The following is a 21,966-nucleotide window of genomic DNA, read 5'->3' as shown; positions in this document are numbered from 1 at the left end:
AAGGATCCCTGGGACTGCCTCCTGAGGCCACCCCAGAGGGTTGGGTTCTGGCTGAGCAGAGCTTGGGGTAAAGGGTCTGGGGGGCACAAAGCTGTTCAGGTCTCCTCCCAGAGCTCCAGGGCCCCATGTGCTCCCCCTGCAGTGACCCTGATATCTGTTTTGGTCATTGCCAAAAGCTGCTCCAGCTGGACCCGCTCCACAGCCTGGCTGGAGGAGAGGGACCCTCTGCCATGGATGCATCTGCTTGGCTGTTCCAGAGCAGAGCATCTCCATTGCTGACGTCCCTGCGGTGTCTGTGCAGGATAAACGCTCCACTGCTTTATTGGAAATACCCCTATGTGGGTTTATAACACAGGGCCTGAAACCAAAACCAGTGCAGAGGCCCCAGGTAAGCGACGACTACGGAAGGTGACAGCGTGGTGGCCTCGGAGCCGCTCTCTGCTCCGAGCTGCAGCGGAGCCGACTCTTCAGCTGCTGCAGATCACGGCGGCATCGGCTTCCTCGGGGCCGCGCCAACGCACGTCATCCGAGGAGCTGGCCCAGATTCAGGCAAGTCATTTCCAAAAACCCGATGTTTCACTGTCATGAAAATGTCACCGTTTATTTCCCAGCTCTCCGCGGTGCCGGGAGGTCGAGCCCGCCCGTAACCCCGCTCTGCGAAAAAGGGCAGGAGAATTTCCCAGCACAGGGAAAAATGCGCTGCTCTGACATTCCTGCCTGCGGACGCCTCTTGCTCCTTCAGGGAAGCAGGTTTCCAGCAGGACTGGGTGATTTTTATACAGTTTGATTTGCAAAGCTGCCTTCTGGTACTACTCAGGGGGTGAGTCCCCCCTGCCTGACCCAGACCTCCCCTCCTGTGGCACTGGGGGGTCAGGGCTGAGTTCCTAATGGTGGGAGCTCAGCTCAGCTCCATGACCTGCCTCAGCCTGGATGCCCCGAGCACAGGGATCCCTCGTGGCTGGTAGGAACCTCAGCCAGAACACTGGGGCCCTGCAAAGCAGACAGTGGGTGCCAGGTGAGGGGCTGTGGTTCCATAGGGAGCACAGCTCCCATCCCACCGCTCTGTCCCAGACCAGCACAGCTCCCCGTGGGCACCTCATCCCACCAGAGTTGAAAATCTCTAACTGAGACTTCTGACATGATGGTACATAACAAAAAGAGTATAAATACGAGCTGTTGCCAAAAGTGCAACTCAGAAGCAGGAGCAGAGGAGCAGGAGAAGCTCGGCAGTGTGTGGGCAGCTGCCAGCCCTGGGCATCCAAAGGTCCCATCCCTACGGGCCGAGCAGGAGCTGGCGGAGCAGGTCGATGACGAGCGACGCCGGCTGCACCGTGTCGTACTCTGCAAACAGGTGACAGAGGTTCCCCGAGTCTGTCTGGCTTTTGGCCACGAACCCAAAGATTCTTTGAAAAAAGGAGAGAGGCTTATTCAGTTTGCATCCAGGAATCTGAAGGAATACGCTGAAACCAGCCCCGGCCACAAAGCCAAATCCCAGTTCCAACAATTCCACCTTGGCCCGCTCCCCAATCACGTTTCCTTGGAAGCCAAGCAGCCGGGAGGAGTGTTTCTGGCAAGGCTTACCCAGCCGTGAAAAGATTCTTGAGCACAAGGTAGAGCCAGATATAAACTCCCTTCCTGAGCCCAGTGTGAGTCCCTGGAAAGGCTGTGGGATTTGAATGGGGGGTTCTGCACAAGGGGATGTGGAGAACGGGACTCAGCCAAACCTCTTGCCCAAACCTACAGAGTAAACCCGCCCTAAAACTTTACCCACCAGTCCCACCCCTCACCCGGCCACCACGGTAACTTCTATTGAATCCTCTCTTCATTTTTAAGCTGATTCTTTGATGTTCTGCAATGCAACTGCTTCCCAAAGCAGCATCATCCCCCCCAGATTCCAGCCCCCGGCTCTGTGCAGGAGGTCCCTGTGCAGGTCTTACCTGGAGGACTTGGAGTACTTCTGCCACCTGAGGGAAGAACAGAATTGGAGTTGCTCAAAGGCTGATGTTTAATTCATCCCATCAGCTGCAAAGCCAAGGGTTATGTTTAGATCCACCCCGGCGCGTTACGCCCAGGGCAGTTTTTTGGGATTTGGGATTTGAAGCAGCGCAGAAGTGCTGGGAACGGCAGGGAAGGGAGCACAGGAGGCGGTTCCGACCGGCACGGCCGCCCAAAACTCACTTTCTGTTCTCAGGGTCCATCCCGCAGAACCTGATGGCAGCCAAGGGGTAGTGTCTCCTGAAAAACACCCTGGAAGAAGAGAGGGAAGGGTTATGGGAGGGAAGGGCCCAGGCAGGAACAGGATTATGCAGATCCAAGCCCTGTCACGGCTGCTGGGGAATGGGGATCCCAAATGGCATCCCAGAATCCCAACCCCGGGTCCAGCTGCCTCCTGCATCCCACCCCTGAGGTGCTGCCACGCACAGCCCTGCACTGTAACAAGGGGTCAGGTCCATCCCTGGGTCGTGACGCGGGTTTGTCCAAGCAGGGCAGCTTTTCCTGAGGCTGGGAGGCAAGGAGGGGGCTGGGTGGGCACGGGGGAGCTGCCTCTCCATGACCCCCCCTCGGCCACCCCCGCAGCCCATCCCTGGGCTCTTACTTCCTCTGGATGTCGGTCAGGGTGATGCCCTGCTCCGTCACCCTGAAGTGCACCAGGATGGGCGTGGGCAGCGGCTCCAGCTCCAGGGTGCAGGAGATGCCTTTCAGGATGGCCGGGGCTCCCGTCAGCGTCTCCACGCTCACCGAGCTGAGGTACAGGACGTTGCACACTGCAAGGACAGCACAGAGCCCGGCTCAGCACGGGTGACACCCAGGGCTGGGTCCCAGGGATCATCCTGCAGAACCCTCGCACGGAATCCGGGTCGGGTTTGTTTTTGACGAAAACTAAAAGGTTCGGTGACTCAGAAATTCTTCACCAATTTAGTTTGGTTTACTTTAATTCTTCGCACTAATTGTTGTAAAAGTCAAAGTATTTAATTTCCCGTTTCTAAATGTCACATTTGGGGCGCTTTTTTTTTTTTCTGTTTATTACATATTTCCTTTAATGAAAAGCAGAAATACCCCAAGCCAACGAAGGGCTGAAGGCCAACCTAAAACATGACATTTCAGGCTGATTGAGCTGTTTAAAGGGCTGCTCTGGGTCAAACTAAACTTTCCAGCTTGCCAACTGATTTTTCAGAATTTCCAGCAAAACAAAGCCGTTCCCGCTTCCCCGGCCTGTGCTGTGACCCATCCGTGTGGTCTCCTGCCCTTCCCTCTCTGCTCCCACCCAGGCTGGGGTGCACAGACCCCTCCCATCCTGCTCTGCAGTGCCCACATATCCCCCACATAAGGTCCCCCAGCAATTCAAGCAGCCCCCGACTGCCCCATCCCTCTCCTAAAGCTCCAGATGTTCAATCCCCATTGAACCCCATCAGGGGAGAGGCTTAAAAATCAGGAGCTATTTAAAACTGTGGGAAATGGGTGCCTTTTGTCAGCCTTGTGACCTCAAGAACTGTGTTCTCTAGTATCTTGAGGACCCAAAATCTCCTTTCCTTAAAAATACCAGGTTCCCCTACAGCCCAGGGGCTGGGGAGGAGGTGGGGAGATCCTGGGGGTATCCCCAGCCCGGTGGGGAAGCTGGAGGGGGATGTCACACAGGCCCCCCACCAGTGTGTGGGGGTGACCTGCTGCTGTCACAGCGTGCCCAGGGCTCCAGCTCTTGCCAGCTGGGCAGCAGTGCAGGCTCGAGCCCTCACCTGCAGTTTTGTTTGCCAGGGACAGCATGGATTCAGGAGCACAGTCTGGGCTGTCTTCTCTGTCAGCGAGATCTGCATGAAGGACAAGCAGGAGCAGTGATGCCACAGGCAGGGCTGTGCTGGTCACCTCTTTGACCATTCCTTATCTCACAAAGGCCCAGGACTGCTCTAATTGCAGGGGCTTAGAGCACTAATTAACTTAACTGTCCTCCACCTCCCTCTCCTGGCTCTGCTCACCTCTGATCTTCCCACTCCTCCTTCCCTCGCCCACCCTCACCCCCAGCAGAAGGGGGTCACTGCTGTGCTGTCCTCAGGGCAGTTCTGCAGGTCCCTGCTCTGCCTGCAGCCAGGGCAGCAGCCCCTTGCAGGGCTCAACCCCCTCCCCACCTCAGGACCTTCCCCCCTCCCCTTGGATCATCCCCTGTGTCCCGTCACCTACCTCTGGTGGGGATGCTGAGCCTGCAGGGCAGTGCCAGCGGGGTGATGGCGTGCTGGTAGACGAAGGCAGAGAGGCTCCCTGAAACACAGAGCCACGAGTTGTGGGGGGTCTGGTGCCTGAAACCTCCCACCACGTGCCTCCACCCCCCAGCAGTGTCCCAGGAAGCTCATTTTCCTACTGCCATGATCTCACTGCCAGGGAAGTGCAGGCAGGACTGGGGGCCGGGGGGTCCCCATGCTGGTGGGTGTGCAACACGCTCACCCCGTCACCCTGATGCTTCCAGGAGGTTTGGAAACAGCTCCTGGGGCTACCAGGGCTGCTGTGGGTGATGGCACTGTCCTTACCAAAATACAGGTCCTCGCTGGCCCCTTTCAGGTGCACCCCTTTGGTGGAGGACTCAATGAGGAAATGCCGGACGAGGTCACTGCCGTCGTCCCCTGCAAGAGGGACCAAAACCAGCATCAGCACCGGCCCCAGAGCTGCTGTTTCACCCCTGCCCACCCCTACCTGTGCCTGCCCTCCTCTGCCCACCCCTGCCTTCCCCTACCTGTGCCTGCCCACCTCTGCCCATCCCAGGGCATCACCAGAGCTTCTCTGTGGTGCCAGTGTGGTGCCAGCCCCTGTCAGGGGTGGGATGGGCACCAACAGAGGCTGTCAATGTCTCCCACACAACCGAAATCCTGTTGTTTCTCATCTGGCTTTAGTTTGCCCAGTTTCAGTTAAACCATTAAAGGAACCCCCCATCTCCAAGCGAGTCCCTGTACCTGTCTGGCTGCCGGACGGAGAGCCGGGAACCTTCATGGCCAGTCCAAAGGAGCCCCGGAATGACGTGCTGTCCCGCACCAGGAACGTGCCTGGCTCCTTGTCCCTCAGCAGCTGGATTGCTGTCAGAGCACAGGCAGGGGCTCAGCCAAGCACAACAGGTGGGACCTCCCCACTCCTGTGCTCTGTGGGCAGTCACTCCTTGGCAGCAGCAGGAAAGGCTCTGGAGCATTTGCCAAGGACGCTCACAGCCCTCGTGCAGCACCAACTGTGCTCCTGCAGGGCCCTGCCTCGGTCTCATAGGTCTCTGTGGTCCCCAGGACACTCAGCCCCTGCCTGTGGGACAGCACAGGGGCAGGAGAAGCTTTTATGAGCTTTAGGGGGTTGCAGAGGGGCTGTGGCACAGCCTGTGTTTCTGAGTCGTCCCCCTCGGAGTAAGAGGGTCTCTCCACCCCCATCAGCCCCCAGTAGGTTTTGAATTGCCCTCACTGAGTCCCCAGGGACACAGGAGGACTCCACCCCAGGGCACAGGCAGGAGCCCAAGGTGGGGTGACCCCCCTGGAGCCCCTCGCTGCCTCACCTCGGTCCCTGCTGATGCTCGGCTTGAACCAGTACTTTGATGTGTCCATCACGAACTTCATGGTGGGCTGCCCAGCCCTGAGGGGACCTGCAAGAGACCCCATGGTGTCAAGGCCAGCAGGGACCTCCAGGACCTCCACAGGTGACAGAGCCCAGCAAAGACATTTCTTTTTCGGGCTGGTCAGGGCTGAAGGTTTTTTCAATCCTTTTGAATCCTTTCCTCCCCACTCCTCAGAATAGCTCATTCTCCATGTAATTATCTCTCTTGGCAGGCTGTGATGTAGTGCAGAGAGGGGCACATGGAATCCCTTGGCAGTGCCAGCCTGCCCAGCCCTGCACAATGCACTGGACCGTGGGCTTTACACCAGCTGAGGATCTGACCCACACACCCTCCTGCTATTCCCATAAGGATCCCAATTAAAACCCTCTGCCCTGAGAGCTGCCTCTGCTCATCTCCTCCAAAGAACAATAGCCCCAGTGTTTGCCCTTGAATGAGGGACCTTGTGAACTCCTGTACCTTTCGGTGTCCTCAGAGCAAACAGGAGCCCCAACCCCTCCTCCCGACCCTGGTCTGGGCCCACAAACCAGGAGGGCAGGACAGAACGGTGGTTCTCACTCTCAGGTACTATAAATTGGTGGATCTGCATTTCCTTGAGGGAGCAGAGGGTTCCTGCCTGCTGAGCCCGTGCCCCAGCACCCCACTGGGCAGAAGGTGCAGCTCATCCAGAGTCACCAGGACTGAACTGGAGACCACCCAGAGCCCTCGGGGACAAAACGAGGAGCTCCAGCTCCGGCAAGGACCCCCCGCCTTTCGTGTCTATAACCCACAGCTAAACCAGAGGGAAAATGAGGTTTGTACCCCTTTCCCAGCAGCTGCCAGGATCTGCAGCTCCCACCCCAGCCCTGCCCTGGGACTCACTGTCTGGGACACAGGAGAGTGCAGGAGCCGACAGGGCGTTGTTGAGGCCCCCGAGCCTCGGGGCTGGGCTGCAGCCGGGAGGGGGGGCCTGCGTGGCAGAGCTGGGGGGGGCTTTGGCCGCCCGAGGGGATCCATCTCCTTGTTCCAGGCACCCGTTCACCAACAGCACGGGGATGTCGGCTGCGGAGGGGAGGATGGAGGGGGGGCAGCTGCTGGCCTGGCCCTTCTGGGAGGAGCTGGTGCTGGGGGAGCTGCCTGCCCTGGGCTGGGGGGGCCTCTGGCCAAAAGCTTCTCTGGAGTGAGACACGATGCCAGGGGAAGGGGAGCAGGGGCTGCCCAGGGAGCTGGAGGGGGACGAGCAGGCAGCGGTGGGAGCATCCGAGTCCTCGTTGTGGAGCGAGTGGGTGCTGCTGCAAGAGGGACAAAGAGCAGAGAACATCAGGGGGGTGTTGACATGCAGAGCCCACCCCAGGGACTGCACCAGCTCTGTCAGCCCCCCGGCTCCCAGCCTGAGGAATGAGGGACTCAGAGCCCAGCCCTGCACCCCCTCCATCCCCACCATCACCCCGAGGCTGGGGCACAGGCGGCATTTACCTTCCCAGGATGTAACTGGTGTCAGAGCCGGGGCTGGTGGAGAGCTGGGACACCCAACTGCCCCGCTGCTGGGCCCTCACCACGTGCACAGGCTTCAGCAGGTTGTCAAAGCCCGGGGAGGTGCCGAGGGAGGCGGTGTCCGTGTGTCCGGCCGTGCACTGCTGGGGCACCGTGATGCTCTCGGATGCATTGCTGCAGCTCAGGGTGGCTGACTGGGAGCTCGAGGGTCCGGGTGGGCTGGAGAAAACCACGCTGTCACTGGTGCTGTATTTGCCCCCGAGTGCCCCTTTTTGGGTGAGGAAGCCGTCGGTCTGGGGGGACCTGGAGAAGGGGGTGCCCGAAGGGCTGGGGGAGCCCTGTGGCAGCTCAGGCCCCGTGGCTCTGCCTGGTGTCAGCTCTATGTACTTGATGTCTGCAGGGAGAGAGAGGAGGTTATTAGAGATCCAGTGTCCAAATTGTGTTCCTTAATAAAGCTCCGTGGGGGACACGTGTCTGTTCTTCCTGCTGTGAATTTTGGCTCTGGGTTTCACTCTCTGCAGGGCTGCAGGGGAGTCCCAGGGGACACCCCCATGCCTTTTGTTGAGATCCCATGGGGGCTGATTCCTCACAGACCCCAGAGTGCATTGACCCCCCAGTGCTGGCAGGCTCCCAGGGAAGGGGGATTACGTCTGGCTGCTCAGCCCCCCCCTCACCAGCACTACCCAGCCAGGACCTGCAGAGACCTGCAGCCAGAGGTGGGTGTTCCCTCCAGCAGCCTCTCTGTTTGTACCTGACTCAAGAGAAAAACATCTGGCTGCTCCCCCCGGGGATTACGTCAGGTTTGGAGGGTGCCCAGTGCAGCAGGAGTGTGGCCCTGCACACCCTGGCCGAGTAGAGGAGCAGAGGGATATCACCTGGGCCTGGGCAGAGGAGCAGGGGGATGTCACCTGGCCCCAGGTACAGCTGGAGTGGCGGTGGGACAGGAGGCAGAGGGAATCCATGTGGGACAAGGGCAGTCACAGGGCTCTTGGTGTCCACTATGGGACCAGCCATGCTGGCAGCAAGCACAGAGCCCCAGGTAGGGGCTGCCTGCTCCCTCTTCCCTTCTTCCATCCTGCACAAATCTCTCCAGGGAAGTAACTTCCAAGGCAGTTTCTGTGCCTGTGCCCTGCTGTGGGATCCTTCCTGCTCTTCCATTCGTGCTCAGAGCAGGCCAGGCACGTCCAGCCCCTCTGCTTGCCATCAGTGATATGGGAACACACCTGGCAGAGCATCTCTTGTCAGAGAAAGCGAAACCTCACAGCCAGGACAGAGTGTGCCTGGCTCCCCAGGTGCCTGATGTACGTCAGGCCCTGGCTTCCTTGGACAAAGCCATAAATTTCTGGCTGGGCTGGAACACTCAGACCCCATTTAAGCACTCGCAGCGATGGTGGATTCACCGCCCGGGGAAGCTGCTCTGGTGGTTAATCACTCCAGTGCCAGAAGTTTGCACCTCCCTTCCAGTCTGGACATGCCCAGCTTTGCTTTCAGCGCCTTGTTCTTGCCCTGCCATGGAGTTCAGGAAAGTTCCCCTTCTCAAAAGCGTTTCTTGGAGAGGGAAAAACCTTTTTACTGCGGCAAAGACAAGCTGCTCTAACAACCCCGATCCCCCTGGCTGTGGTGTGAAGGGTTGGACCTGCCACGTGGGAGCTGGACAGGCAGAGCAGCCGACTCTGCTGACCCTGGTTACTGTAAGGAACAACCAGACCTCTGGGGCATAGAGCTGGATGAGCAGGAAGAGTACAAGTCTGTACAGAAGTTACTTCCCGAGCCCCTTCTCTGTGCCAACCCCGGTGCAGGGTCGGATTGGCACGGCCAGTGCTGAGGAGGTGCCAGGTGGGCCAGGAGGGCTGGTCCCCAGCAGGGACACAGCTGGACCTCGCCAGGATGGAGCCAGAGCCACAGCCTTCCCCCTCCACAGCCTGGCTGCCAGCAGCAGCTCCTCCAACACTCGGCCTGGGAGCGGCTCCGGAGCTGCATGTCCCGGTATCGGCACACAAACCCTCACAGCCAGCTCCTGTCAATGGCTCCTCAAGGGGAGAGAGAAATGGAGAGTTTAATTGTCCTTTAAAGAACTGACAAGCATCTGCACACCGTGCTCATGTAGGAGGCCTTTTACCTCCTACTTCTCCGCCTTGGCTCCTCTTATCACCTGGGGTTAAACCTCAAATATTTGCTCAAGACCTTGGCAAGTTTTCCAGCATCAAGGAGTGGCAAAAGTGCCACAAACACGGAGCTCAGATGTCACGTAAGCTGAGATCTGAGATCTCCTCTCCTCTCCAGTGGATTCCAGAGGGATTTGTGACTCTCATGAAAGCATCTCCTGTTGCTGCAGCATTTGTCATGTTTAAAGCTTCCTCGTGGGCTCCACTAACCAAGAACAAGCCCCTCTCACTTCTCTGATCACTGTCAGTCCCTGCCACCCTCACATTAGGGCACAGGTTGCAGGGCTGGAGTGGGAGGAAGTGAGTGTAAAATCCAAGAGCTGCTAAAAGAAAATGAAAGCTAAAGTGAGGCTTTTCCCACTGCATTTGTGGCCAGAATTCCAGGTGTTCTCTTGGAGCCAGATTTTTCAAACCTGTGAAGCTTCTCAGGCTCCATCCCCCAAGATCCAGGCACTGAGCAGCCAGAGCTGAACTTGCACTTTGTCACAGTCCTTTATCTGCAAGGCCACTCTGTCCATCCCAGGGGGAAGCAGGGACACTGTCTGCCCTGGAATTGTCTGGCTCCCTGCTGGAGCACCAGGACCCTCACAGGCACCTCATCCTCCCCTGACCCCACAATCTTCGTGTTTGCAGGAGGGCTCAGGGAGAACAGAATTCTTTTCATGCCTTTGCCATCCTCTCATTTCACCTTCCTCTGGAAAGAGGCCTGGGGACAGACTGTCAAGGTATTTCCATGTGTAAAGACAGGGACAGGCAACAAGGCTGTTGGGAAGCAGCAAGTCTGTGTCCTCAGGCACCTGAGCCACCCCCGGTGCACCAGGACAATGACAGCAGTGCCAGCACTGCTGGGGCTGCCCTGTGCACAGGGTGCTGAACAGCTAAAACCAGCAGAAGAGCCCAGGCAGGAATGCTTGGATCAGGAGCAGCTCACAGATCAGAGCTTGGATTGCAGGGATGACAGGGGAGTGTTGCACAAGGGTTCATGTAGGGAACCCTTGAGCAGAGAACAGGCTGGTATGTGCTGCTGGTGCCTTGCCTATGCCAGGTATGCTGCCCGAGGAGTGCACAAGCCCTGGAAAAAGAATTTCCCTGGCAAAGTGACTGGGAACATTTAAAGGAGGTGGTTGTGTAACACTCGGTACCTTAGCCCAGGGCCCTGGAAATCTGGCTGCAAATCCTTGTGCTCCCACGGGTCAAGCGTGACCCTGGGAAAGGCCCTGCTGGCCTTGAGGGAATGAGGGGAGCAGGGTCCTCACATGGCACCCAGAGCCCAGGGCCTGTCACTGATGGTGACAGCTGGGATTAGGAGTTTCCCCAAGTCCCATTTCCAATGAGAAATGTTTTCTCCAAACACAGGGAAACAAACATCAGATTGAATCAAAGGCTGTTTTCCCTGTTCCCTTCTGCATCCCTCTGAGCTGGCTGGGCATGAGACATGTCAACAGTGATCAGACCAGGGCCATGGAAGCAGTGGAATTAGGCAGAGCCTGGATACACAGCCTGTCCTGCTCCTTAATATGGAACCCTGACGTCAGGAGACAACTCCCCACAGCAATCCCACTGGGAACAGTGCAGGACATCCCTGATGCCCATTTCCAGCCCCCCAGGACCTCGTCCTGCCCAGGGACAGGTGTGTGCCCGACCTCTCTGCCCTGGGCTCCCGCTGCCCCTGGCAGAGGGTTTTCACTGGGTTGGAGCTGCTCTGGTTCCAGTGCCTGAGTGGTGCCTTTTCCTCACCTATTGCCTCTGGCTCCTGTTCCTTGGTGGCCGTGGTGTCACCCCAAACAGCAGGTTGGGCTGGATCCTTCAGCGGCTGGAAGGTCGGATCGATTTCCAGGATCAGCTGGTTGAGAGCCTCTATGGATATGTCCAGGGAGGGAGACACTGGCTGAGCCTCAGGATCCACGCTGGTGTTCTCCTCCTGCTTCGGCTGACACGGAGCAGCGGCTCTCTCCAAGGAGGAGTCCTGCTGCCCCTTCCCCTGTGTGTGAGCAGCCACATGCTCCAGCACAGGGTGGGCTCCATACAGCCTCCCTCCGGGGAGCAGGTGGGCCTTGGGGTGCACCACGGAGGGGGGGTCAGCCCAGGACTCCGTGGAGTAGTAGACGTACTTGCCCGGCAGGGCGGAGCACCCCGGGTACCCCGCCGGGTGCAGGCTCTTGCTTTCCTCCGGAGAGGGAACACACACAGTCTGTCCAACACGCAGCACGTGGTTCTGTATGACCTGGGACATGGTTTGGTTTTCCGGTTTGACGGCTTAGAGTCCAAGGGAAACCTCCTCCTCCTCCTGCTCCTCGCCTCCTTCCTCCACCAGGGACCTCAGACCCCCGTCTTCAATCCGGTCTCCAGCGGAAGAGGAATCTGAGGAATGCAGAGAGGAGCGGTTACACAGGCATGCCCCGGGCAGGAGCAGACTTCAGCGGAAAAGTCTATAAAAACCGGGATTTGGAGTGCAAAGCTGGAATTCAGCTCATAAGAAAACAAGTCACCCCGTCCTGCTTTTCCACCCTCTCCAGCCTCTGCTCCCGGTGCCACAGTGTGGCCGGGCAAGCGCACGGAGCACTCACTGGCAACAGCTTTTCAGGATGATTCAAAGGCCTGAGAAGGACATCCTGCTTTATTTGCTGATTTTCTGGATTAAGAATGAAATGAGGGCTCACTCTAACAGTCTTCCCGTGGGACCCTGACCCTCAGAAGGCATCCGAGGGCAGCCAGCGAGCCTGGCGGGCACAGAGCCGGAGCTGCCTGCCAGGGCAGTGTCCTGGAGTGGGTGTACAGCTAATCCAGGATTTCTTTTTCCTGGTACAAGGCAAGCCTGGAAGCCTGAGTACGTGGCTGCTGCCTCAGTCATGGTGCTGCTTGAGGAATCTGACTGCTAATACACTTTGAAGACTCCCGGGCTTTGCTTTAGACAGAAAGTATTTTTTAATTCTCCATTATAAACCCCCACGGCAGGAGGTGGGCTTCCCTCAGGGGTCAGGGAAAAAGGGTCTCAGGGCACTGTTTGGAGGTGGGGAAGTTGTCCCACTGCATCAGCAACAAGTGGGATCTCCCCAGCTGCTGCTGCTGCCCTCCTGCTTGGCAGGAGCTGTCCCTCAGCATCACATCCTGCCACCAAACACAGAGGGACCCTCACTCCTCTGGCTCCAGAGGAGGACAATAACGCTGTCCTGCCACAACCAAACTAACTCAGCATCTCCGTGTTGGGACATCCAAGCCCAGCACATTCCCTGTGCCCACACTGCCCTGGCTGCATGGCAGCACTCCCATCCTCTCTAGTCCCTGGGAAGAACGGTGCCAGTGGGGACCACGGGCGATCCAGAGCCAAAGGTTTGCTGGCAGGAGTTAATCCCACAGCTCGGGGCTCCCTCTCCATATCCTGGTGTGTGACACACACAAACAGAAGGCTGCACCTCACAAAACATTTGTTCTTCCCTGCACCAGCCTCCAATGACAGGCTTATTTACTCGCCTATCCCGGACTGATTAACGATGGAGTCACAGGATTAGGAAGGAGACACGTTGCTCCGGGGCAGCCGGTGCCTCAGCCCGTGGGCGCAGCAGGAGCTGGGCTGGTGCCCTGCGTCACGGCTGTAATCGGTGACTAATTGCCCTGCCAGGTGTTGGGAGCTGGTATGGAGGGGGCTCCAAACAGTCCAGCTTTGCCCTGGATGGGTTATATAACCCTGGAGAAGCCTCACTTCTTGCTGGAGAGACACCTGGAATACCCCGGGCTCATGAAGATTAGGGAATTAAAGCAGAACGTCGCTGCTGTCAGCACACAGCCACGGGCGAGTCACGGCAGGCAAAGGCCTCTCCAGGGCTTCCCAGAGCACTAAGGGCTGCAGGAGTGAATAAATACCTCTACTCCATCTGCCTTTCTGCCAGCCCAGCCCCCGTGGTGTCTCCTGAGCCTCTGAAAGGTTTAATTTACAGGACTGACAGGTTGGTCCCTAGGAAAGGCTCGGGAGCAGGGATGTGCCTGCACCAAGGGCTGTGCTGCAGGAAGGGAAACACCTCTGCAGCCTGGATTAGACAGGCCCAGGGTACCTCTGAGCTGTAATTAAGTAATCCTACCCTTTTGGAGCCAGGTCTGCCTCTGTGCTGAGGAGAGATGGACCAGGCTGGAGCAGTTATCCCTATGGAGAACCAGTTGTGAAGGGATCTGTCAGAAATTGGGAGGCAGGTGGGTGAGGGGCTGCAGGTGGTGGGGTCCCTCCCATGACCACAGCAGTGCCACAGCCCAGCATCCCACGGTGCCCTCCCCACCAGCCATGCCATGCACGTGGCTCTTCCTTGGCATTTCTGGACCTCAATCCTAAGGTGCAGAGGATGCAGAGGATGCAGAAGAGGGCTGGGACCATGAATCCCCTCTCCCACCAGCAGCCAGGCTGGTCTGCCTACAGAGCACGTGTGGCCTCTGGTCTGTCACGGCACAGCTCTGCCGTGGGTCAGTCAGAGCTCAGGTGGGCAGGATGCCCACCTTGGGAAACCACCCAAAATCCCCTGCCTTGGAGCTCTGTGTGCCATCACACCACCAGCTCTGCCACGGGTCAGTGGGATCCAGGGAGAGCAGGATGCCCACCTTGGTCCCCTGCCTTGGAGCCCTGTGTGCCATCCCACCGCCGGCTCTGCGTGAGAAGCACAGCGCGGTACGAGGCTCGGAGGGAGTGTTGGTTAAATATAAAAAGAAGAGTCATTCCAGGTCAAAAACGCAAGCAAGATGGAGTGAAAATTGGATTCTCCCCTGGGGAGAAGAACTGCCTGGCTCCAGTCAGTGTCAGCAAGACAAGGCTGGTTTTAATTTAAGTAGGTACAGAAATAACGTGCAGGATGCATGAACCGGGGCTGTCGGGGCTTCCAGGAGCATGCACGCAACAGCTTCCCTCCTCTCTTGTACTCCTGCCCCGAGTTTTTGATCTTTCTTATGCCTGGTGCTGCCAGAATTAGTCTCCAAACTTCATTTTTCCTCCCTTCCCTTCTCTGGGTTGAAGTGAGAGGTCTCCCAGGCTCCTCACAGGAATTTTGAGCCTCGGCTGTGGGCTCTTCTGCTTGGAGGAGCAGAGGGGAAGGGCTGTTTGGCTGGTTGTTGGCCACTAGCATGGCACAGCCATGGGACAGGCAAACGCTGCCCACAGACATCAGGACTGTCCAAGAGCAATTGGGAATGGCAGTGTCCCCCTGGCAAGGGCTGGGCAGTGTCCAGCTGTGCCCCCTGGGCAGGGAAGAGGGGCTGGGCATGGGTACAGGCAGGGAGCCCATATCACACACATCCACACTGTGCCATGAGTGGTGCCCTGGGCTCTGTGGCAGCAGCAGAGCAAGTGCTGTGGTAGAATCAGGGCAGCCCTGGCAGAGGGAACCCTGGCACTGCAGCTGTGCCTGGCCAGGCTGGCTCAGCCGGGGCCGGGAGATCTGCTGGTTGTATGGAAACACCAGGGAAGGAGCTCTGCTGTTTAAGCTAAGACAAGGGTAGCACAAAAAGAGATGGAAATCAGCTGGCACAAACACATCCAGACTGGAAATTACAGAGTTTCTGCTTCTGGAAGCAGACTGTGGAACAGAATTCCCCCTAAGGTGAAGGGGACAAGTCACAGATTTTGGATGCAGATGGACACTCTTAAAAAGGCTCTTGGCAAGGCAGGTCCCTGTTGCACCCAGAGACCCAGCTTGTGGGGCAGGAGCTGCAGCTCAACCCAGTAACCCCAGTTCTCCACCTCCAGCCCAGCTCGGCAGGCAGCCCCCCGACACGAAAACACGACCCCCCTGACAGGAGAAGGAGCAGGGCTCGGGGTGCCGGGACCGGGACCAGAGCACCCCCGTGGGGCAGGAGGCGGGTGTGTGTTTGGAGGGCTGCAGGGCGCTGCTGGGCGCGGTGGGAGCAGCCGGTGCCCCGGGGCCAGGGCTGTGCCGACACACCCCGGCCCGGCGATAACCGCCCTTCCCAAACCCGCCGGGCACGGCCCAGCCCCGCCGGCCCAGCCCGCCCATCCACGCAGAGCAAAGTCCCTCCTGCTTCATCTGCTGGATCTCGGGGAGCCCGGTGGGACCCCCAGGGCTCTGCCCTGGCATCAGACGGGGCAGGGTAAGAGCGGAGCTGGCAGCGCTGCCCCGCAGCGTCCCCCGGCAGCTGCAGCAGAGCCCTGGGAGTCCCAGCGCGGATATTTGGAGCTCAGACATACGAGCTGGGACAGAGCCTCCTTCCCTGCCTGCACAGACCCCAAAACAGCTCAGCCAGTTGCCAAGTCTGGTTGTTTTTCCTTGCAACATGAGCCCTGGGAGCCTCCCGATGACAAGCCTGTTACACATCCCCTCGCCAGGAAGGGCAGAGGGAACTGCTGGGACACCCAGGGTTTCCAGAGCTCATTACACCCAACCTGATCACAGCGAGAGCTGCGGGCGACTTGCCTGGATTAGCGGGGCGTGCTGAGGGCGTTGAGGAGCAGAGTTCCCATGGTTATGCCGTGTTTTGCCTGCAGAGCAGGGAGAGCCGTGGTATCACATGGCAGATATTAATAAACCCCCAGCTCCGGGGGTTCCAGCACCTGGGCACGAGGCAGCTGATGCCCGAGGAGGGGCTGCCCTCCCTCGCCGGGGGAGAAGGGGTGGCTGTCAGAGCCTCCTCCCTTGCTCAAACATGAGCAATTAGGAAGATCAGCAGCAAAAGAAGCGTTTGTGAAATCCCAGGCAGCATCTTGGTGTCTGACCAGCCCCCGGAGCCACACGACGGGGCAGCATCTCTGTGACCAGTGCCAGAGGAGGATGTTTTGCTCTCCAACGTGTCCCAAGAGCATCCACATCAGAAGCCACCCCCGCCCAGCGACCTCCCTGCAGATCCCCCAGTGCATTGCCTGTTTAGCAACATTTCAGGCTTCTGGAAGGGTCTCCAGGGATTTGGAGGAGGAGGGTTATTAGTAATGTCGAAATCACTCCTCTGACACCTCCCCCTCCCACTGCCTTGCTCCCTTTTCCTCTCCAGGGATGGCTCTTTCCCCTTTGGCAAGAGCTTCTCTGGGTACGAGATGAGCAGCAGAGCCTGGTCCCCTTTCCCAGGAGAGGTCCCTGCACAGCCAGGAGGAGTTTCCCTTCCCCTCTTTGTGGGCGAGCAGTGGATGTAGGAGGCTCAGGGACAACAGCGTCTTTAGAACAGGATGTCTGTCCAAAAATAGACTAAATTAGCAAATCCTAAGAATGTTTGAGATGAGTTACAGGAACATGAGGCTTTCAAGACACACTAACAAGCTCCTCAGGGCACCAGCCAGGATTTTCCCCTTCTGAGACCATGGGCACATCCCTTATGGGATTCACTAATGTTAGACAAAGGAAGCTGCAGCATAAGAGGCTGTTTTCCTGCATTTCAGGGGTGCCAAGGGAAGGGAGAGGGTGGGAGCTGCTCCACAGGGGGCTCTACACACTCCAGGTGTTTCAGAAGGGCCCTGTACCCCTGCACTGTCCCAGGCACATCCTGCAGGGCTTGAAACCTTGTGAAGCAGCAGAACTGCTTCAGGCTCTTCCCTTGGGCCCAAACAGTACGAGGTGGGATTGGATTCTCTTCCTCTCCTCCTCAGACCTCCATCTTCTTCCCAGTACATCCACCTACACCCGCAGCAGATCCACAGTGCTCCTGCCTGGAGCCCTGGCTGCACAGTTCCCACACCATCCTCCTGATGCTCGCTCTCCTCTGACACAGGGACAGAGCCCCAGAACCCGCTTTTGGTTTTGGTTTCACAGCATTTTTGTTCCTGACCCAATTCCCGGCACTTTGACCTCCCTGACTGTCTGCGGTGCCACAACACCCCGAGTAACTCACACCAACCTCTGCACCAGCCTCCGCCTCAGCCACTCGCACGTCTGCTCCCACGTGGCACTTTTATTGCCTTGGAGTTTGCACACTTCCCAAACCGCAGCCTCCCATGGGCAGGCAGGAGGCGCTGGAACAGGCACTGGGACACGCACCAACCCACGATCCCAGTTGTGTCCCCCCGGCTGAGCCCACTGGAGGCAGCGAAGGAAACATTCAACAGACAACGAACACCACTGGAAACCTTAAATATGCTTCAAAAGGGTGAGTAAGAAAGGTAAATGCTAATGTCATAAACCCCAGAGACTACTGAGAAAACCCCAAAAGCTTAGCTGGAGCAACAAGCATAATCCCAACCATTCCTGTCAGCACTTCCCCACCCCGGATCCGCTCGGCCTCTGCCCGCCGGCAGCGCTGCTCGTGCAGGAACAACCATGTCTTGGCTTATTTGAGATCCCTGCAGCAGATTCCTCCCAAGGCACAGCAGTAATCCCCAGCTAAATGCAAAGCAGCAGCAAGAGGAGTGATGGAAGGGAGGAACTGATAGGAACTGTAGCATTAGCATGAGAACTGAAGGGAAAAAAAGGACTTGGAAGAGGCATGGCAAAGGCAGAGATGGCCCTGGAATCAGCACTCTGAGGTACCTGGGCTGCAGCAGCTCGTCCCCACTCCTGTGCACGGCTCTGCCACTACACCTCCGCCAGCACCTTGAGCTCATAAACCACAGGGGTGGGTCTGTGCAAGGACCGGGTCCTCTGGGAGCAGGGATTTAACGGGAGCCCAGTCCCTCCCACCTGGGCTGAGCTTCACCGCCCCTCCGTGCCCCGCAGGGCGCAGCCCCGCTCAGGCCAGGTGTGGTGCAAGAGGGAAGACCCAGACGCCGGGTTTGGGATAGACCCCGGAGCAGCGGGGGGTTGGCGAGGGGCCAGGGTGCCTCCGGAGCCCTGGCACGGGAGGGCTCCAGGCAGAGCTGCCAGCCAGGCTGCTCAGGGCACGGCTTTCAGGCTGAGCAGAGCAAGGTAACGCTGCTCGGGGAAGGTGGGGAGTTGGTGCTGCAGCTGCCAAGGATTGTCCTCTGCCCTTGCGACCCCCTGGGCCAGCAGCAGCCCCCACCCAGCCCTCAGCCACGGCACTGCCTGTGGGGAGAGAACTGCTGGGGACTGTGCTTCAGTCTCCCCAAACCTTGGCTGTCTTCTGTGACAGTGAATGAAGAGGGGACAACAAGCACAGACTCCTCTCCAGCTGCAGCATCGGAGTCGTGGTTCCTCCTGCTCCTTTCCAGAGGTACCAGCTGCTCCCACAGGCCTGCTGTTGTTGGGAGGAGCAGTGGAAGAGGTGACAGCCTGTCCTGTGTCACTGCCTCGTGGCAAAGGTGTTGCTTTATGGAGGGAGACTGGACCAAAGGGAAAGAAATTTTATCTTCTGTCTGGTTAAAGGGCGTTTGTCACCTGTCTGCCCTCACCATCAGCACTGGAGTGTTATCCCTGGTGTGTTACAGGGAGAAGATTGGAAAATGTATTTAAAGGCAACCGTGTCTCTAAAACATGTTTGCAGTGTCCAGGCCTGACTGCTGCACTCAGCATTCCCTGGTTGGGAATGGGGGATAATAAATAACCCCCAAGCATCCCTCTGGATTGTTGTACATCTTGGCTCAAGGGTTTCTTCCAGTTTCAGTGGGCACAGAGCTGTGTAGCAACCTTTTAAAGCATGTCTCTGAAATACCCTTTTTCAAGGAAACTGCCTATTCTGCCCATAAATGCCTTGGGCTCACTGCAGTGTTGCCACACCATGAAGGGACCCTTTAAAGTGCTTGATTTTATCAGGAAATAGGCCATATAAACTCCCTGCCTTAAAATTCCTTCATCTCACTTTACAATCTTTCCAGTGTTTCATTTACTATCAGCCATTGTTTTTTCCTGTCCTTACATTCCTGGGTAAACAGTGTGACACTGCCAGCACAGCCCCTTTCCATCTGTGATGGCCCTGGGATTGCAGTGGGAGTGATTTCCCGGCAGCTTTCCTTTTCCTGGCTGGTAAAATTCACCTGGATGAGGTCCTTGACAGAGGGAATTTCTAACCTGGAGGACGTTCAGTGTCACATACACATCACTGAGGGAGCAGAGGGGGAGTAATGCTGGGGAACCATGACCTGTGTTGGGTCCCTCGAGCTGAACATCTTCTCTCTCCTGGGATGGTTGGGCAGTTGTAGAGGATGGGGAAGCAGCAGGGATGTGGGGAGGGGAAGGTTTTGGCAGCAGAACGAGATGTCTCCACACTCTGGTCCCGTTGTTTGCAGCCAGTTCTGGGAATGCCCAGGCTTCAACTCTGTTCTGGAGGGTTCATGGCCCGGGGAAACCCAGCAGGATAAAATGTGTTCAAGGCTAAGCACTTCATTTGGAAAAATCACCCCAAAGTGACCCTGTGCTGGGCCCTCCCCGTCCCACTGCCCTGCTCCAGCCAGCACTGGGTTCATGGAGGTGGGATCGGATGGGACCTGCCTGTGGAGCTGGGGTGGCCTCCCCAAAGGGAGGAGCTCCCACTGCACTGACACCTTCCACTGTCACCTTCCAGCGTCAACTTCCTCTGGCATTTACATGCTCAGCAACCCAGAAATCAGTGCAAAGCTGTTTGCTGTGTGTTCACATCCTGTGTTGGCCCCAGGCTGAAGAGGCCTGTGTGTCCAGGAGTGATGCAATTCTCTGTCAGGGTAGAGGGTTGTTACTGCTATTGGCACTTAGGAAGCCAAATTGCAATTCCTGTGCTGCTCTAATGTTGCTTTCCCGTCCTCTCTGCCTGCTGTCCTGCCTGCATTGTGCAAGGCGTGAGGAGATGCCTGGGGGAGCGGTGTCTGTGGAAAATGGCTTGTTTGTAGCAGGGCTGTCAAACTCCTCCCCAGCACTGAGGCAAACAGAGATATTGCAAGAGCCCTCAGAAAAACCCCCACCATCCACCTCTGGCTTTGACATTTCTGGTTTTGCAGCGAGGCCAAGAGGCTCAGTGGCTCCTCAGCCAGGCTGTTACATCTTCTTCATGCTCTCCATATCCACGGAAGTTTAACAGGAAAAATTAATGGGATGCATGGAGGGTTGTCCATGCAGAGGGGTGTTCTGCCCTGCCCCTGTGGATCACTCACCACTGGTGTAAAAATCTTTACCACAGGGGTAAAAATCTTGCATCAGGGCTCTGTTATCCCAGTCAGAACCTGAGTTACACTGCATTTACTGCGGGTGTTTTGGACTGAAGCAGCACTGCCTGTGAGAACCAGTCACCTGTGCAGGTGAACTTACCCTGCAGTGAGAAATCCCACCAGGAACAAGCCTCTGCGTCATCCTGGATTTTCCCACCCTGAAGGCCCTAAACATTATTAGCAAACAGCATATCCCTAAACTTTATAAATGGTTATGTAGTTGTGCAGGTGGGTAACATTGTGGTAACACAGCTCCTCCAAGGTGGGATAGGGTGGGGTGGGATGGGATGGGATGGATGGTCAGCAGCCAGTAAACACCATTTTTTTGTGCCCAGGAGAAAGCTGAGGGAAATCAGGAGTGTGAGACTGTCTGGGGGAGAGCGCTCTGGTTGCAGCTGGAGATGGCCAAGGAAAACCAGAGTGGCCCCAGGAGAGGCTGGAGGAAGAACAAGAGAGAGGGAGAGCAACAGAGTCACTCCTGCAGGGTTTGTAGATGTGTGGTTCCTTGTTTCTGGGATTGGAACAAAATAAACACCCAGACACTGGTGAGGGACCCAACATAAAAGAGAATTTTCAGAGGAACAAATATTGGTTATGAATAAGACTTGGGAATGCTTCCCTGGAATGCACCTGTGCAAACGAGGAGAAGAGGATGAAACATCCCTCTCTTTGTCACCTCTGCCTGGAACTGAGGGTTTGGTTCTTGTGTGAAGGGAGGGGATCCATGGAATGGCTCTGGGGGCTGCAGGATGGGGGGCAAGGTGGGAGGCCTTGGGCTGCAATGTTGGGGCCATGCAGAAGGGCTGGAACAAGGGACCATCCTCCAAGTCCTCCTTCACCTTGGGAACTCCCCTCAGCAGCATCTGTGACAGAATCCTCTGTGATCTCCTCTGCCTCTTCTTTTCTTGGCTAAACCCGACCTGCCTGTGCAGAGCAGATTCCTCCAGGCATGGCCCTACCCAGGACGTGCTCATAAAGGACAAAATATTAACCTGACAGCTAAAAAAAGAACAAATAAAACATGTGAGTTGGCTCCAGCAGCTGCTCTGCCCTGTGTCCTGCATTGCTACTGACACTGCCTCCCTCTTGCCTGGCTCTGGAAAACCTTCCAGAAGTCTGACCCGGGAGAAGCCAAGTGACACCATGTCCAGAGCTTCAGAGGTGACGTGGGGAGTTGACCAAGCAGTGACTCTGGGCAGGAAGCAGGTCACTGCTACCTTCACCCCTCCTCTTCCTCACTCCTCCAGCCTTCCTCTCCCCCGGGGCCTTTGAAAATGCAGAAAACATTGAAGTGCTGCAAGACCTGCCTGAAAAAGCCACAGAGGGCCGTGGCATTCCTGGGATCGATGGCACAGCTGGTACAAGCAGAGCAGGTCTGGGCAGCTCCCGGGGAACCCTCTGAGGGGTTCCTGGCCAGTGGCACCGGGCAGGGGAGAGAACCCTGAACACCCACCGAGGTCTGGAATTGGGTCCTGCTGCCGCCTCCAAGCACCCCGAGACACCCCCCAAGACACACTGAGCCAGAGCAGCCCTTCCCTTTGGGTGGAGCAGGTGGGCACAGTGTCCAGCACAGTGTCCAGCTGAGCCTGGAGTGTTCTGCTCTGGAGGGGCTGAACTGCCCCATGCTGGGGAGGACGGGCTGATGACAGGGCAGGGCCAGTCCCTCACACCTCCCCTGAGCCCCGTGACTGTGGGGCTCCTGTAACAGCCACGTGCAGGGACCTCACTGCTTGGAAAGCCTCGCCAGGTGAGTCACCCCTTTTCATGGA

General features: G+C 57.4%; 1 protein-coding gene across 2 annotated transcripts; it reads right to left on the bottom strand.

Annotated features, from left to right (window-relative positions):
• Positions 1-582: 582 nt before the first annotated feature.
• On the bottom strand, positions 583-18,015 carry TNS4 (tensin 4). Of its 2 annotated transcripts, none has more exons than XM_064636204.1 (13): positions 17,655-18,015; positions 10,948-11,571; positions 7,028-7,439; positions 6,434-6,840; positions 5,516-5,602; positions 4,938-5,057; positions 4,518-4,610; positions 4,174-4,251; positions 3,735-3,806; positions 2,597-2,765; positions 2,179-2,247; positions 1,938-1,964; positions 583-1,403 (listed from the first exon to the last, which is right to left on the bottom strand). In XM_064636204.1, the coding sequence occupies exons 2-13, from the start codon at positions 11,441-11,443 to the stop codon at positions 1,274-1,276; spliced, it is 2,160 nt and encodes a 719-aa protein (XP_064492274.1). In that variant the 5' UTR covers positions 11,444-11,571; positions 17,655-18,015; the 3' UTR covers positions 583-1,273. The 2 variants fall into 2 exon arrangements, with proteins under 2 accessions (XP_064492274.1, XP_064492273.1); XM_064636203.1 differs by having other exon boundaries at positions 6,434-6,843; positions 17,655-18,013.
• Positions 18,016-21,966: the final 3,951 nt, after the last annotated feature.

This window comes from Pseudopipra pipra, chromosome 26 (assembly GCF_036250125.1).
Source record: "Pseudopipra pipra isolate bDixPip1 chromosome 26, bDixPip1.hap1, whole genome shotgun sequence".
Lineage (NCBI taxonomy): Eukaryota > Metazoa > Chordata > Aves > Passeriformes > Pipridae > Pseudopipra > Pseudopipra pipra.
This window is presented reverse-complemented; position numbering and strand designations above follow the sequence as displayed.

What these genes read in the sequence shown, in the direction of transcription:
- TNS4 (XM_064636203.1), bottom strand. Translation starts at nt 11,443, where the DNA reads ATGTCCCAGGTCATACAGAACCACGTGCTGCGTGTTGGACAGACTGTG. An exon ending in ACCAGTTACATCCTGGGAAG is followed by an intron (nt 6,844 to 7,027) that starts GTAAATGCCGCC and finishes TCCCTCTTGCAG; the next exon opens with CAGCACCCACTCGCTCCACA. An exon ending in CTGACCGACATCCAGAGGAA is followed by an intron (nt 2,248 to 2,596) that starts GTAAGAGCCCAG and finishes CTCTTCTTCCAG; the next exon opens with GGTGTTTTTCAGGAGACACT.